General features: G+C 37.8%; 2 protein-coding genes and 1 long non-coding RNA gene across 3 annotated transcripts; all 3 read left to right on the top strand.

Annotated features, from left to right (window-relative positions):
- Positions 1-37: 37 nt before the first annotated feature.
- LOC131794535 (GATOR1 complex protein NPRL2-like) lies at positions 38-6508 on the top strand. The gene is made up of 12 exons (XM_059112052.2): positions 38-197; positions 291-382; positions 706-874; positions 1943-2051; positions 2882-3021; positions 3402-3499; positions 4273-4309; positions 4744-4837; positions 5209-5326; positions 5482-5643; positions 5914-5960; positions 6350-6508. Exons 1-12 carry the CDS (start codon positions 120-122, stop codon positions 6415-6417), a joined length of 1212 nt encoding a protein of 403 aa, XP_058968035.2. The 5' UTR covers positions 38-119; the 3' UTR covers positions 6418-6508.
- A 5449-nt stretch (positions 6509-11957) lies between these two features.
- On the top strand, positions 11958-12782 carry LOC136284479 (uncharacterized). Its single transcript, XR_010719212.1, has 3 exons — positions 11958-12038; positions 12186-12306; positions 12662-12782. It is a non-coding gene; the product is annotated as an uncharacterized lncRNA (long non-coding RNA).
- An 8-nt stretch (positions 12783-12790) lies between these two features.
- Positions 12791-15191, top strand: LOC131779807 (uncharacterized). The gene is made up of 4 exons (XM_066174827.1): positions 12791-12912; positions 13063-13410; positions 13817-13881; positions 14102-15191. The coding sequence occupies exons 1-4, from the start codon at positions 12855-12857 to the stop codon at positions 15074-15076; spliced, it is 1446 nt and encodes a 481-aa protein (XP_066030924.1). The 5' UTR covers positions 12791-12854; the 3' UTR covers positions 15077-15191.
- The last annotated feature ends 1233 nt before the right edge of the window (positions 15192-16424 follow it).

Raw genomic sequence — 16424 nt, 5'->3', positions numbered from 1 at the left:
CTGGTTACTAAAACTAAAAACAACTATGGCGGAAGAGGTTGTCGGCGAGACTTTTTCAGCCTCCGAAAAAAACGTTGTAGTTTACGGAGCTGAAATACTTTAAAATCATATGATCCCCCATGGATAGCAGTGGAGACCTAGAGTGTATCTTGTTCTGTGAATTCCATCCTATTGCAGGACCTAAAATCGTTTACCAGGTTAAATGTTTGACACTTAACTCGCCGGGCTTGAACTGATCTGATTGCGGTCGCTTGAAAAGCCCAAATATTCCTAATCTTCTCGACTTTCAGGTCCCAGAAGAATTCATCTCAAAGGAGGAGTTTGATTGCGTAGCTGTGTACATAATCCCGAAACCTGAGCTGCAGAGCAAACTGATCACAGTGTAAGTTAGTAACTCACTCTACAGGTAGTTTTCGCTCATCCGAAAACGGTGAGGAGAGAGGGGGGGGAAGAGGGGACATACTGTACCAGACATATCACCCATCAGTTATCACAGCTGCTGTAAAGACAGTTTTCTAAATTATTTTACGGGACAATTCCTTCATACTTGTTTTTTATTGCCAGAACAATTTTCTCTTAAATGTCAATGAATACTTGAGATGTCATGACTCTTAAAATCTAGTTGAAGTTAGATAGGGCATGATATTCTTTTTCTACTGTAAAATCAAGATTTTTTATTAATTTTTTATTTTTCCTTTTTTTTAGGAATGCTCTTGATCACAAGTTTGTTGGTTGTCCAATCAGTATAGAAAATGCCAAGTATTCCCGAAATGCCCTTGTTTTCAATGTATGTTTTGTTCTCCGCCCTACTGTTGACACAATTCGCTTTGAGGGTGTGGTCAAGAAATTGGCAGGATATATGACATCACTTGAGGTAATGAACCCTTTACACATAAATATCAGTATGTATATTCTCCTTATTGATCTCCATATATGTCCTAAGGTGCGAAAAGGAGAATTTGTTTAATGTCTTTAGTTGGTGATTATTTTCTATATTCTTGCAACCTTAATGCGTGATTCAGGGGTGATATTGTGAAGAGAAATTAGTTGCTAGTCACTCTTAGGGGTTAAAGGGTTGAGAGAAGAAAAATATTTTATGATAATTTTACAGTTTCCCTCAATCCATTCATCTATTAACTGAACTGAACTGTTTGCTTCTTTCCATACCTGACCTTCTTTACATTATGGAGGCTAAAATGATGTATAAATCAGGAACACCTTTGCTCCCCAGTATTTGACCAAGCCTTATCATATTCGTTCTAAGGTGCATAGATGTAATACTAGGAACAGACAGCTTAAGCCTACCCAAATGCGGCACCTCATTCGCACAACAATCCTTTATACATCATGGAGCAAGAGTTTGGAACACTGTTCCTTCTAATATCCAGTCTAGTCCCAGTGTAAACTTATTTAAGTTTAATTTAAAGAAATATTTATTGTCATAGTTTTTAAATAGCTAGTTTAAATCATTATTATCCTTAACTAATATCATTGTACTAATAGTTAATATTAATATTGTACTTTATAAAATATTTCAAATAGTACACACACTCTGATTGGCCATAAAACCATTTTACATGAGCGTATGTAAACACGATTTTCGTTCCTCTTTCATTAGTTATTTTATAAAAGAAATGTAAAACGGTTTCCGTGTTTACAAAGCCTGATGTAAACACTTGGGAGGTTGGGAGAACACTCGATAAGCTGATAACCACTCCGCTTCGCGTTGTGGTTTCCTACACTTATCTCGTGTTCTCCCAACCTCCCGCGTGTTTACATCAGGCTTTGTAAACACGGAAACCATTTTACATTTCTTCATTGTAAATTTCTACTGTATTATTCTTTATCTCTTGATGTAAATTTATCAGGAAGATCCCCCTCAAGGAGGGTTAATAAAGTCTTAATGTGTATTTGTATTTGTATGTTTGTTGTTTTCTTTCAGCTTGAGTATGGACTAATATCACAAGAGGAAACAAAAACTTCTCTTCCATCCATACTTTCAGACATCTTTGTCGAGCTCAATAAAAATGGAAAATGTACAATACAAATAGGTAAAATTATTTTTGCTGATTTAATGAGCCAAATACTGCTATCAAAGGTACACTCTTTCAAAGAATTTGTGTCAGTAAATCAGATTATTTTGAGTGCAATTTGGAATACCAGTAAATAAGCAAGTGGAGTCAATTTTTCAAAGCAATTAAATATTATCAACAGAGTTGATAATGTAAATTGGCCAATGTAAAGAGTTTCAAAGCTGATATTTCAAGTGTTAGCCCTTTGTTAGAGCAATGCAATGTCAGAGCTTTGAAACTGTTTACAGTGGCCAATTTACGTTATCAACTCAGTTGATAATACTAAACTACCCTGTTATACTCTGACGCAGCACCACAATTTCTTAACCCTGTAACTTCCAGAAGTGATTTTTATGTAACTTCTCCTTACAATATTCATACATTATCTAGCAAACTGGTAATGAGAATACCCAAACTTATCTGGTAGAAGTTATTATCTTGATCAAGCGTCAAATCCTCATAACTAACCTACAAAGAGATGTGTAGCAGCTAGAGGGAAGAACTGGCAATTGGATCTTGAGAGTTAAAGGGTTAAGAAACTTACCCCCTATTTACATTTTCCAAAGACTATCACCAGCCAAAATCAGTGTATTAACCCAGGAGATCACAATGCATGGTCTATTTATTAAGTCCACTGGTTTCATTAAAATATGGTGCCAAATGGTTAGTTTAGAAAAGTCTTCCTCAGAAAATTTTAAAGTTCTAGGTTCTTACTGTAGTATTTTCCTGTGTTTTGAGGTAACTTCCATTTTATGTTGTGAAACTTAACCTTTTTCTGTTGTCAACTCTTTCTCCTTCTTTTCCTTTAGATGAGACTAACACTATTCATCTGAAATGCAATGTAGCCTCTAGCACTGAATCTTACTCAGTGTTGGATCATCAAGTGCCAGTGTTCATTTGTAATAAGGATGCTTTGACATCTTCTGAGTGGGATATTACAACACAACAGGTCAATAATCTTGGTATCTTTCCTTTATACTTCACACTGTCTTACAACATTTCATAGGGAAGGGAGAAGAAGTTTAGTTATCTTAAATGAGAGGATACATGAACAAAACAAAACAAAAAAAACAGGAAGTGATCTATCACAGACTACTACACCCTGGCCTGTAGATTCTCCTTTTTAGATTGTCATGTATTTCCCTGTGAAACGTAGGGAGAAATTTATGTTTCATCAAACGATGCTCGCTGTAGGACTTTGTTCCAGACACCTTTTCTTTAACAACTAACTGCTGAGTGTCGATGACACTTAGTTTTTTTTACTGGAAATTTGTATTCAAGGTTTCTATTAGCTGCTAACAGTTTGACTAAAATATTTTGTTATCCTAGATTCTGCCATATATTGATGGTTTCAATCATGTCCAAAGAATTGCTGGTGAAGCAGATGTTGAGATCAGTCTTGTGCGAATGTGCATTCAGGACATGGTGTATGAACAACTTTATTTTATTTTTTTTTTAATGAATATAATTGATTTTGATGCTAAACTTTCAATAGGGCCCTTTTCAGCTGCGTGTCATAAAACCACTATCAGTACTAAAGCAACTACCAGGGCTAATTGGAAGAAAGGAATTTATCTTGCACAGTGGATAAGAACTCAAAGTAAAACTGACCAAACTGCCTATTTAAGCGCGGAGATATGTGGGCAACCAAGTCTTGATTGCTCTTAGTTTTGTATCTGATTGGTTGAGAAAGTGGCATGAGTTTTCTAGACCAATCACCATCAAAGCAAAGTGCAATCTCAGATAAATTTGAGCAATCAATTAAAAGGGTCTCTGATATATAGACAGTCAAATTTTGTGTTAGAAAGGCAGGCAGAATCAGTTAGGTTCATTTTTCTCTTAACTCTTTAACTCCCATGAGTGACCAAGACAGAATTTCTCCTTACAATATCAATACAATATCAACCAGATAAGTGATGAGAATAAAAAAAATATCAATTTGGGGATAATTACTTGATCTGATACTAAATTCTCTGAACTAACATTATAGAATTGTATGGTTGACAGTAAGGAGAAGTACAAATTCGATCTGGGAGTTAAAGGGTTAATGCCATTTGAACTAAGAATGAGCAAATTCTTGCCAGAGTTTCATTAGAATACAGAAACTTTCATATTTATCACCCATAATTAACTCATGGTTTATAGTAACCTGAGCAATTTGTTAAAATCTTAAAGACACAACTGTTCTTTTATTTCACAGTCAGCATAAAGTGGTGAAGCTAATTCCTATTTTTCAGGCAAGTATTTTCATATTTTGTTTACTGCCAATTAATGTGTTCTAGCACAGCACTGTAGCATCCCAAGGACCTAGACTCTATCACAAAAAAATTTGGAATACTCTTACTAGTGCTGAAACACGTTAAGTCAACAATCTGACATTACCAGTATTTCGTCTTTTTTCTGTGATATTTGATCTAACTTCATTCAACCCTTTGACTTCTAAGAGTGACTGGCATCTAATTTCTCCTCACAAAATCACCCTTAAATCACGTATGAAGGTGATGAGAATAATGGAAATGATCACCAATTTAAGAAGCTCCTGATTATCACACAAATTCTCCTTGTCATTACCATAGAAAATGTATTGAGAACAGTGTGGAGAATATTGATACTAAATAAATGTTAGGGTGGAAAGCGTTTTAAAATCAAATATATACCAATTGTATTTCAGTACTCCAATGTGTATATTCCAACACCAGAAATAAATCAGCTAACTCACGATAAGAGATTACAAGAGGAATGTCTTGACTATGTTGGAAAAAAGGGTAATAAATGTTATGTTATTCTATTAAAATCAACACCAATGGAAAGTTTTACAAGAAAAGCAGCTAGGAGACTCTAGTTATAAGACGATTGGGGGCCCAGAGCCCAAGTGACTGAACTGCATCTCGCTGAGCACAAAATGACCAGGACTATTGCTACTCTTCCCCCCCCCCCCCCCCCCATCCTCAGATGGGATGCCAGTCCATCACAGACTACCCCTCCCCTTCCTTACTTCCTTAAAGTATTTTTTTTAGGTTCATCCCGACAGTTCCTTTTGTGGTATCTCTTTGCTTTACTCTAGTGCACCATCCTTTAGGTACAAGGGATAAGGGGATCTAATTAATGACAAACAATATTACAATAATATTTATAGGTCGAACTCTACCTTCATTCCGTGATGTCTTTATGCTGTATTGCGGGCTCAGTCCAGGGGCAACCGTGAGAGATCTGTGCACAAGATATAATCCTGGTAATCTGCGCGTTGATGAGAGGTAATGAATAATTTTTCAACTTAGGTTGTCCTAAAGACTCTGTCACAGTCACTGAAAATAGTCTTTATTAGGACTACTATCATTCGCACGATTTCGCTAGACAATCAAATTAAACTTCTGAAAAATTGTTAACCAAATTCAATCTTGTCTTGTAGGCGGTTGATACAATTCGGTATGGTGACTGGAATTATTCGTCGTCTCCACAAATACCCAGTGCAACTGACAACACCCAAGACTGCCGCATTACCAAAAAGCCATCACAGGATGAGAGGCAGACATCGAGATTCAGATGCTAACAGATTGAAACTTACAGCCAAGTGAGTTATAATAACAGTGCACCTCAACAGATATGCACTAATGATTAAGTAAACAACGGCGAAATGCAAATCAGGGAAAACAGAACAAGTTAAGTTGGCGATCAAAAGACTGAAAAAGTTTTATTTTGGTCAAATACCAAGAGCAAACTCTGCATAGTTCATTTCGCAGCATGATTTCCAATGAATAAAAAAAGAAGAGTTTTGATGAGTAAGGAAACCTTCGCCGTCATGTACATAACTCAGTTAGCGCCAACTTTTATCATTTGACAGATGGTTGGATGGAAATCACAGTTACGATGAAATATGCTGTAAAACAGGTACTGAAAAGTTTTTTTTTTTTTAGTTTGTGTTTGTTGTTTGTTTTGTATATTTGTTTATTTTTTTTTGTTCTCTTTTTGCATTCATATCTTAATACACATGATTGCTGGGTTCATGATAAGGAGAAATACAAGAATGCCTTCTTATTAGATGTTTAAGATTGGGTTCATGCGTAGTGTAATTCGTATAACAAGTGATGGATGCATGCAGAAAGATTGGAGAGCGCGACAGTAGCGTAGGAGTCGCTTGAGACGCATCCCAGAGCTACTCTAACTTCTTGAGCGCTCTGCAAATTTTTAACTGCATCCATACCTCGATATACGCACGATAAGTAGGAACTGAATTTCAAATATCCCATCTTCTACAACTGACGAGTTCTTGATTTCAGGCCTGACATATCAAGAAGTGGACGATATCGTCGAACTGGATCCTCATATCGTTGTTATCTGGAAATAATACACGAAATATCGAGACAACTGGATCTATTCGGAATTATTTCAATCACCGAAGATTTTTCAGACACAATAGCAGGGTCTGCAATGTAAATATTTGAATTTGAGAATTTTTTTTTACAATCGATGATGTTTATATAAAGTGTAATAAAGAATTTGATGAATTCAACATATATTTGTTGTTTATGCTCTATATTTTGTTTTATCTTGAGTTATCGGGGTGACTTTTTTCAGGATTTCCGCTGCGTTACTCGTCGCGGTTCTCTCCCATAATTGAAAAAGAATTTCCCTGACTTGAGAGAAGAATCAACAGAATAGAAAGCTTGAAAAAAAAAACTGACCAATCTTGAAGTGTTGCGGCTGTTTTTTTTAGGGAAATTGTCTGCGCAATAAGAATTCGCTGGTATGATGATCGAAAATTGTAAAAGACCCAAACGCAATTTGAAGTTATCATTTTGAGGTTGAAAAACTAAACTGGATCCGCATTTCTTGATACGCGTGGATGTGGAAAGGCGGAGTCAAGCAAATATGTGTTTTTTTCTTTACATGTAGATGCAGTAATTTGACACAAAAGGATGAAATTTCATTTTTCTTTCTAAGACTGTGAATGACCGGCATAGGAATAATAAGTTTCTGAGGACTTACTGAACAGCAACCGAAATGATTGTAGGGATTTTAAGGAAACCACGACGGCAACGGTAACGGAACGTCACTAAACAAAAAGATTTATTGAGCAGAACAATAGCTGTGCACGTGGGTTATAAATCTTTTAAAATTTCTTTGCGTTGTCTGGAGAACGTGAACGACGACGGCTAATGTTTTAAATTTCTATTTCTAATTTAACGCTGTGTTCCATTTTCAGTTCCGAGATAGTTTTGACAGCGAGAAACAAACTAAATCACTTTAGAGTATTGCGGGAATTGGTTGGTAAAATGTAAGTTCTTTTTTTTAACTGACGTCGTCCACGGCGTCGCCGTCATCGTTTCTTAAGCTCCCTTGTCTCGTCGATTACGGAGAGTTATATACAGCTGCTGTCGGGAGAAGATCGTTAAAGTGCACGCCCCTACCCCGGAAGTTGTGAGTAGATTTCAGGTCCCCTTTTCAAGGAAATCTGAGAAAACGTCACGTAAAAAAAACAAAGTGACCCTACTTAACGACGAAAACGATGTAAATTAAACGAGAGCGAATTCGAAGCGACCCTAAAAAAAAAGGTTTACAACGTAATATTCTATTGTTTTGCTCTTCTCGTATTCACGTGCATGTCGGTATTTACCTCTATATATTATATGTCCTTTCGTCCATATTTATTTGTTTTACTCAGATTACCTTTCGAGATCGTTGCGTGTACTTTTGGGCTTTTTTCCGACAACTTTTTTCGAAACAGCAGTATATGTCGGAGTGATTCCATTTAAAAACCCTCATGACAGTCATATGTGCGCCCCGAGTGACCTCAATCTTTTTTTATTCCGGTGGGATGATGCCTGTATCACTTTTTATGATAAAAAGATAGCGTTTCTCGGAATCGAGGATGTAGACTACTAACGACCCGGAAACGACAATTACATGGGGTTTCCCTCATAATTTCAAAATATTTCACTCAAAATAGCGAAACCCCTCCATTCACAAACTTAAAATAGTAGCCGTGGGGAAATTAAACGTTGGCGAGAGCTTCTTATCATAATCAGCTGGAAAAGTTACTAGTACCATTACGGGAGGTACCGACGACTCAACATAACGATCACGTTTTCTCCAGCCGATTTCCTAAAATGTGGTGAAGTAAGAATAGCCGTAAAAACAAGGAAAGATAGTAAGATATTGGCAGATGGTGTGCTCGCCAAGCTGCTGTCAGATGATCCGCTGAGATCTGTTATGAAGATACCAGCCATCATTCAGGGAAAGCGGCTGGGAGTTGTTGGCGCGTACATTACTTAAATGAGCTACAAAACCAAATCGTTTTGGTTTTTTTCAGTTACCCCTCATTCTGATTACCACGGTGTGCTTCCTTTATGCTCTTGAAAATATTCGAATTTAAGTGGAAAGCCACCTCTAAATTTCTCGAATAATCTCCAACTTTACCCCACTCCCCCTCCCCTCTCTCCCCGGTGCGGAATCATCACCTAGGAAATTGGACAGTAGCTTGGTAAATCATGCTGTCGATTTGCCCTTGAGGCAACATTTTATAATTATGAAAGGTGATACAAGTACTTCCCAGTCTTTTGGCGGTCATTATGAGGCGTGCCGGAAACAAATTCATTGGCAAAAGCAATGTCAAAACAAATTCTGACTCTCCCAACCGAGACAGAATAACCTGATGCACCCCGATTAGTTGCAAAAGCTTGTCGAGAGTCACTGAAGAAAACTAGACTCATGTCCCGTGTCTTTGTTGAGCAATCTTTCTCCTTCCAGTCACTTTTTGAGGTGGCGAAACAGGAAGATCCTTTGGCAATATTTGAGAATACTGCTTTAGACTTGCAAAGATTGATTTACGTTATCAGTAAGGATTTACATCGAAGGTTCGAGAGACTGGTTTTCCTGAGTTGGCTGTTGCGATGCAACCGTTTCCCTTACAACGAAGAGATCACAAACAAATGGTTTCCTCATAATATTCTTGGCGAACCAGGACAACAAGTGATAAATACTTTGAACTTGAGCCTGAATGAAGAACAAAGGAAAGATTGGCAAAAATGGAAAAATATCGTGAAAGAAGGAGCCGATCTTCCAAACTTTGACGGTACACTGTTTTTTCACGGTACTAGTCATGAATCTGCGCTCAACATCTTGCAAGAGGGAATCAATATCACCCGTGGCGGACAACGACTCGACTTCAGTGACGGGGAAGGATTTTATATCACGAACAATTTCTCTGAAAGTATTGAATATGCTGCGTTTGCTAGATCTCGCGGTTCTGCACACCACGCTAACTTGGGAGCAGCAGTTCTAATCTACGATGTGAATGAAGAGGAATTAAACCAAAACTTTCGTGGACTTAAACTCTATAATGACTTAAATTTGTGGAGAAACGTTGTGAGAGAATATCGCCGGTTAGGAAGAGGACAAATTAATACAGACTTTCGCGAGAAGTTGGAATCTAACGACTTTATTGAAGGACCCTTGTCTAGAGGATTTACAAATAACGAGTTTCGACAAGATTCACCCAACAAACGCCAGCTTTGCATTAGAAGCATTGATTGTGCGCGAAATTTTTTTGACCAGAAAATTCACTCCGTAATTTTCTTCGAAAAACCACCACAGTTGGTGAATCTTTAAAAGTAAGGTTATTTTTGGAAACAATCTAAACTTTAGCATAATTATTTGCTGAATAAAATCATGTTCTCACGAGCAAAGAGAGGTTTATATCCCATGTTACTATTTTGTAGGACCTCCTTGGAGAGGTAATATTTTACTCCGGGTCTGAACTATGATACATCCATGAGGATCCATGGAGGGATAGATTAGCCAGCTCAGGGAATCTTCTACAGTGTTAGGGAGTTGCTATGTTAAACTTTAAAGTAATCCAACTGGTTTACTAGAGTCACATACTTGGCCCGCATAAGAGGTAAACATAACTGGGTCGTGGTGAAAAATGAGCTTAAAACACCCGATTTTCATTCATGGACAACAGTATATTATAATCAGATGGCATAGAAGCGATTTCCTCTATTACGATTTTCCTTTGTGCAAGTTTTGCTGTTCAGTGTTGCATGCTTGCCTAAAATTCTGCAAACAGGTGAAATCAAACAGTCGTGTCCGCTAACGTTTATTTATCTCTGCTCTCAATTTTATACTTCGCAGTTACATAGCCACTAATGCAATTTCGATGCCTTTAAGAGGGTTGACGAAATGAAGTTGCAACCCAGGATGATAGCAAACACGATATGCAAAACCGATATCAGTCTCATCTGAAGTCTCTATATCTCAGTCCGAACACAGTCTTTCACCAACGTTCCCAGCAAATGTAAAGCTACGAATTAGGGTTCTCACAGAAAATTTTGTTACGATGAAACGCTCAACAAGCAGACTTTCTGCACATTTTTTTCAATTTAGAGGTTCAGAGATGTGATTCAGCTGCGAAAGAGAAAAACATTGTTCAGTCGAAGCGACGCGAAAGCTTTTATCTCGCCTAGCAGGCAACCAATTACTGAATAAAAAAATTCTCAGTTCACTTCATGACGTATTTGCTTGTAGAGTACTTTTTCATTTCAATATAATTTCAGTGGAGGAGTTAATGTATAGTTTGAGCTGAGTCTTACTCGTCAATAGGGTACAATTGATAGATGCTCGAACGGCTACTGTTTAAGCCTGAGGCTGAAATATTCAACTGAGCTTAGGGCCTATCCGCACTAGCAGATAAAACTAGAATTGTCTCGACAAAATTCCTTCTTGGTCTTCATAGGGTGGCATGTTCCAGCTGAATCTTTCTATTTACACTTTCGACAAAACATAATCCCAGACAACCTTGCATTCATCATTAACGTGCTACTCGTGCTCACGATTACCCTAAATTCAGACAAATCCAGAAAAGCATATAGTCATATCTTCTAAATTATTTCACTGTAAGCGAATGAATCACAAGACTACCCTACCATATATACACGTACATAATTTCTCTTATATACTTAAGTTCTGATCAAGCATCTACTCAGTCAATTTCATTTTCGTAACAAACAACAAAATCCATAGCTGAACAAATGAAGCTTCGTGATAAAAAAAACTGCGATCATTGAATAGTTTTTTCTGTAAATACCGGCTCGTTCCTTGTTATGATACAAACCTTGCTGCTTTTCAAATGTAAACTTTGTTATCAAGTTAACTAGATACTGATCACTATCACAACAAGGTCACCTTCAGCCTCACTCCAAATCAATGAAGCTGTAGATGTGGCCGCACAAGATCTAGAAGTTAGCCGAATTTGACAGCTTTTTGACAGCTTTTTGGCAATGCTTCTGGCATTTTTAGAGCGGATGCAACAGTGGAGACAAAAATTTGTCATGACAAATTTTGTCCTTTGATTTTGTCGGGACAATTCTAGTTTAGTCTGCTGGCGCGGATAGGCCCTGAGCTCAGTTGAGTATTTCAGCCTAAGGCTTAAACAGTAGCGGTTCGAGCAATTATCAAATGCATTTTATTGACGAGGGACTATGTGAGACGCAAATAGAATACTTTCTCACTTAAATATCAATTCATTTGAAGGAGTTAATGTATAGTTTGAGCTGAATCTTGCTATTTGCATTTTCGACAAACGTCATCCCAGACAACCTGGCATTCATCATTAGAGTGCTACTCGTGCTCACGATTACCTTAAATTCAGACAAATCCAGAAAAGCATATAGTCATATCTTCTAAATTATTTCACTGTAAGCGAATGAATCACAGGACTACCCTACCAAATATGCACCTACATAATTGCTCTTATATACTTTCTGATCAAGCATCTACTCAGTCAATTTCATTTTCGTAACAAACAACAAAATCCATAGCTGAACAAATGAAGGTTCGTGATTAAAAAAAAAAACTGCGATCATTAAATAGTTTTTTCTCCAAATACTGCTCACTGAACATTCCTTTCATTGGAACAGACGGAAAATTGAGAGACTTCCTGGCTCACTTGCAAAACGATACGCAACGGTATAAAGTGCATTTCATTTGCTATAAAGATATTAGTGTTGTGTTTGTTCTTCCACTCATTTGGTTCTTGGTTATGAAATAGGGAAAACAATGACAGTCTATAATTGTCAATTTCGACTTGTGACCCTTCTGCTTCTCTGGTTTCAGGCAGAGAATCAGCTCAAGCAGGTGAACAAAGAGATAGAAGAGCTGTTGAAAAATCCTCAAATGAATCAAACAGATGTGTGCCTAGAAAGTTGGAAATCCGATGTTTATCAGGCCGCAAAAGGTCAGTTATATACTACTGATATAATTTACCAATTTTTTTCCATGTTTATCACTGATCTGATTGTTGCTGAATTTACCTGCATGACATTCTGAAAATATTTTTCCATCCCAGGAAATTCTGCTAAGACAGTTTGGCTTCTGGACAATTCTTCAAATAGTTAAAAAAAAGATGGTGGCAAGCATAACCATATGATGTTTGTATCTCTTATGTCCCTTTAAGCCTATTGCCTCTCAAAACAGAGGAGAAATGGAGAATAAACACCGTTCATAAATGTAGATCTATGCATAATTTGCTTGTAATATGTAACAGGTTTTTAACAGTGTTTGTTTGTTTGTCTATTTTCAAATTTGATTAGAGGACGAAGCTTCCTACCTTAAAAAGCCTCAACTATCTGACGAGGAGGAGCTATATCTATGTCATTTGCTGACACTGCAAAACTGCACCCCCAGACAAAAGTTGCTTCTTGAAACTGCCGATCACCTTGTGACAATGTCAGTGCTGGTGAGGTCGTGTTAATTGAAAAGGGGGTTGCGTATTTCCAGAAGCAAATGGAGCATTTCCACCTCTCAATTACTCAGTTGGCATTTAATATGGGAAAGCTGGCAGGTAACTTTTGTTTCAGTATAAAGATTGTTAGATCTAAACTCTCCCATGAAATGCCTCAGTATTTGTAGTTTGCTCAATGTGAGTGCCCTTTATCCTGTTAATGAAATTATTCGCTGTAAGACTTTTTCAATGGTATGTTTTTTTCTGTAGATGGATCAAAGCAACGTCAAAGGCTACGTACAAAAATATCGGCAGAGAAGATAAAGCTGGAGCAAGTAATTGCTAAGTACAATCGACTTTCAGCAACTGACTCTGTCCAACTGCACGAGATAGAGAATGGCAAATTTCCTTGGAAAGCTGACACAGGTACACCGATTTTCACAGGTGTAACTATCCGTACCAAACGGTTGGTTGTAGACAAACAGATGGAAGCATGCAGGTTTCACGAGGAAATAGAACTTCTCCAAAAGGAAATGATACGATTCATGAAGTTCTACAAGAACAGTCTTTTACCATACTTGTTCAAAGAACAGGAGCAACTGCAGGAATTGTTAAAAGGTATTTCTATCGCCTATTTGACAGGTCTGGTACCTTTGTGATCACTTTTTGCCCAATAGTTGACAGAACTGGATGAGTAGATGTAAATAGTCCGATTGTGCCACGATCACATTCGAGTTCTAACCAATCACACATCCAATTAGACAGCTGTGTAAAGTTTCTCATGTTTATTTTATCGACCTATCTACTCTAAAGCCCATGCACGCCCAATCTTTCGGTCGGTCCGTCAGTCACTAATTGCCATAGTTCACAAGATGTTGTTCTCCTGGCGTGTAGGTCATAATCAGTAAAGTGACAAATTTTTAGGGTCCTCAGCGTACATTTACATTGACCAGAGAAGTCATAGCTGCACCTTGTTATGTCGATTCTTTGGAGTTAGTAGACGCTACTTTTTTGTTTCATACAGTATGTATGAAAGATGGCAATAGAGGAGTGGGTATTGAACTGGAAAGATCTTCGGAGGAGATTTCGGTAAGTGGCGAGATATATTAAGGTTCACAGTACAACCAGGTGGACAATCGGACATGGTTGCCTGGTTTTAACAGGTCCATGCATTCAAGTGTATTTCTAATGTGCGATATTTCTACTGAACTAATATACTGTTTATTTGTTAAATAAGAGAGTTGGGTTTTTCAGATAATATTCGCAAATGTCACTTGTGTTATACTTTGTGTATCCCACAAATATGTAGAGTCGTCGGTACGCCACCGCATCAACCAAGAAGCGGGTGATAATGGCAAAACTTGCCCTAATCAAGGAGGGTATGAATTTCGCTACGAAACAAATCGCCGCTGGGATAAGTGCGTTTGCTCCTGTGTTAACTGAAGAGCTACATGTCTTTCGTAACTTTCTCCTTACGCACGAGGTAGAAGAGGAGGAAGACGCTGACGACGAAGAAAGCTTGAACGGTGATGGAGATGGAGATGAAAATGACAACATCATTGAGTTGCTCGGTGGTAATGCCAGTGACTTGGCAGTTGGAAGCGCAACTGGAAATGCTATCCTTCAGGCACTTAGTACTTCAAGTGTACCGGTGTTGGATCCTGTATTCCCAGAGGTTCTAGCTCCGGGTGTGTCTTGCTGGAAATGTCCAAAAGAAATAAGTCAAGGTTTCTACAAAGGCAGAAACGGAAGTAATGCCTGTAGCCTAATTAGTATCCTTTTAGGATATGCTCTAAGTTTCCAAAAAGTTCCGCCCCCAGAGTGCCAATCACGTATTGCAAGTGCCATCGTAGAGGTATTGTGTGGTTGTATCGAAATTGGCAACCGAGTTTACAATTTCTGTCGGGAGAGTTTACCTTCAAGATACCTCTCAATCCAAGAGGCTGCTAGTGTGCTAGAGATGTGGTGCACGATGGATGTTGGTGACAATTTACCTGTGTGTTTAAAAGACCACCACGTGATGTCTACTGTCTCTGGTCAGTTAAAGGAGGCCATTTCGTCGCGCAATGCGTTCACAGCGTTTCTTATTCTTAATGACAAAACTTCTTTGTTTTATTTCACCGATAGTGTCGTAATGTATATTGACACTCACTGCCATGGCCCAAGTGGTGCCGTGGTACTCACAGCCGAGGAAAAGGAACTTGACTCGTTCTGTACCAATGTATGGGAACTAGAAAGCAACGACGAGACTACTTACGGAAACTTGGTATTTGTTGATTTTTGAGACTGTATTTGAGAAAGGATAGAGGAGCTCCAGCAGTACAAAGTGCCGCGGAAGGAAGCAGAGGACCATGCAGATAAGGATAGCACTGGGGAACTTAAGTGTATCAGTTTTTTTTTTTGTGGCCAGTGGCAACATCACTGAACTCAGATTGAAATCTCTTTTGTTACCAAACGACATTCTAAGGTACTTAAAGCATTATAAACATGGATTTTTACCATATCCTTCTAACAGTTTTTTTTCTATGAGTCATACTCAAAATAAAAACAATGTACCTTGGTGAATTAAATTTATCTTGCTATGTATCCTCTGCGAAAATGTAAAGACTAAAGCAAGCGTAACTGGGCTTGTGTTCGTCAGGTGTCTGCGAGAAGAATCTAGCCTTCTATCTTTAGCAAATATTAAATTGGTCTGTTACTTACTCAGCGTGTGCTTCGTGATTGTATACATACCATTTCGCTGATAAGTGAAAAGTAGGATCCAAAACGGACAGTGGGGAAAATAATCTATTAGTTGATCTACTAAACCTGCGAAATCCTTCTCAATTCCAATATGCTGATGAGTGAATAATAGGTTCTACAACGGACAATTTGGAAAAGAGTTTGAGTTCGCGAAATCAATGCCATTTTAATAATAAATGAAATATAAGTCCCAAAACGGACAATACTAAAAAGAATCTATTAGTTGATGTCCTGAACTCGCGTAACCCCCCCCCCCCCCCCCCACCCCATTTTGCTGGTAAATGAAAGATAAGACCCAAAACAGACACAACGGAAAAGAATCTATCAGTTGGTGTGCCAAAATCGCATAATCCACCCCTATTTTGCTGGTAATTGAAAAATAAGACCTTAAACGTACATAACTAAAAAGAATCTATTGGTTGATGCGCCAAACTCGCGTAATCCATTCCATTTAACTAGAAATTGAAAAATAGGACGCAAAATGTACATAACTAAAGAGAATCTTTCAGATGATGTGCAAAACTCGCGTAATCCATTCCATTTTGCTGCTAATTGAAAAATAGGACACAAAATGTACATAACTAAAAATAATCTCTTAGTTGATGTGCCAAACTCGCGTAATCCATTCCATTTTGCTGGTAGCTGTAAAAAGGACCCAAAAGGTACGTAACTAAAAAGGAATCTTTTAGTTGATGCGCTAAACTCGTGTAATCCATTCTATTTAGCTAGAAATTAAAAATAGGACACAAAATGTACATAACTAAATATAATCTTTTAGTTGATGTGCCAAACTCGCGTAATCCATTCCATTTTGCTGATAGCTGTAAAAAGGACCCAAAGGTACGTAACTAAAAAGGAATATTTTAGTTGGTGCGCTAAACTCGCGTTAT

The sequence above is a fragment of the Pocillopora verrucosa genome, chromosome 11 (assembly GCF_036669915.1).
Source record: "Pocillopora verrucosa isolate sample1 chromosome 11, ASM3666991v2, whole genome shotgun sequence".
NCBI lineage: Eukaryota > Metazoa > Cnidaria > Anthozoa > Scleractinia > Pocilloporidae > Pocillopora > Pocillopora verrucosa.
The sequence above is the reverse complement of the archived record's forward strand: the minus strand, read 5'-3'. Positions and strand labels throughout refer to the sequence as shown.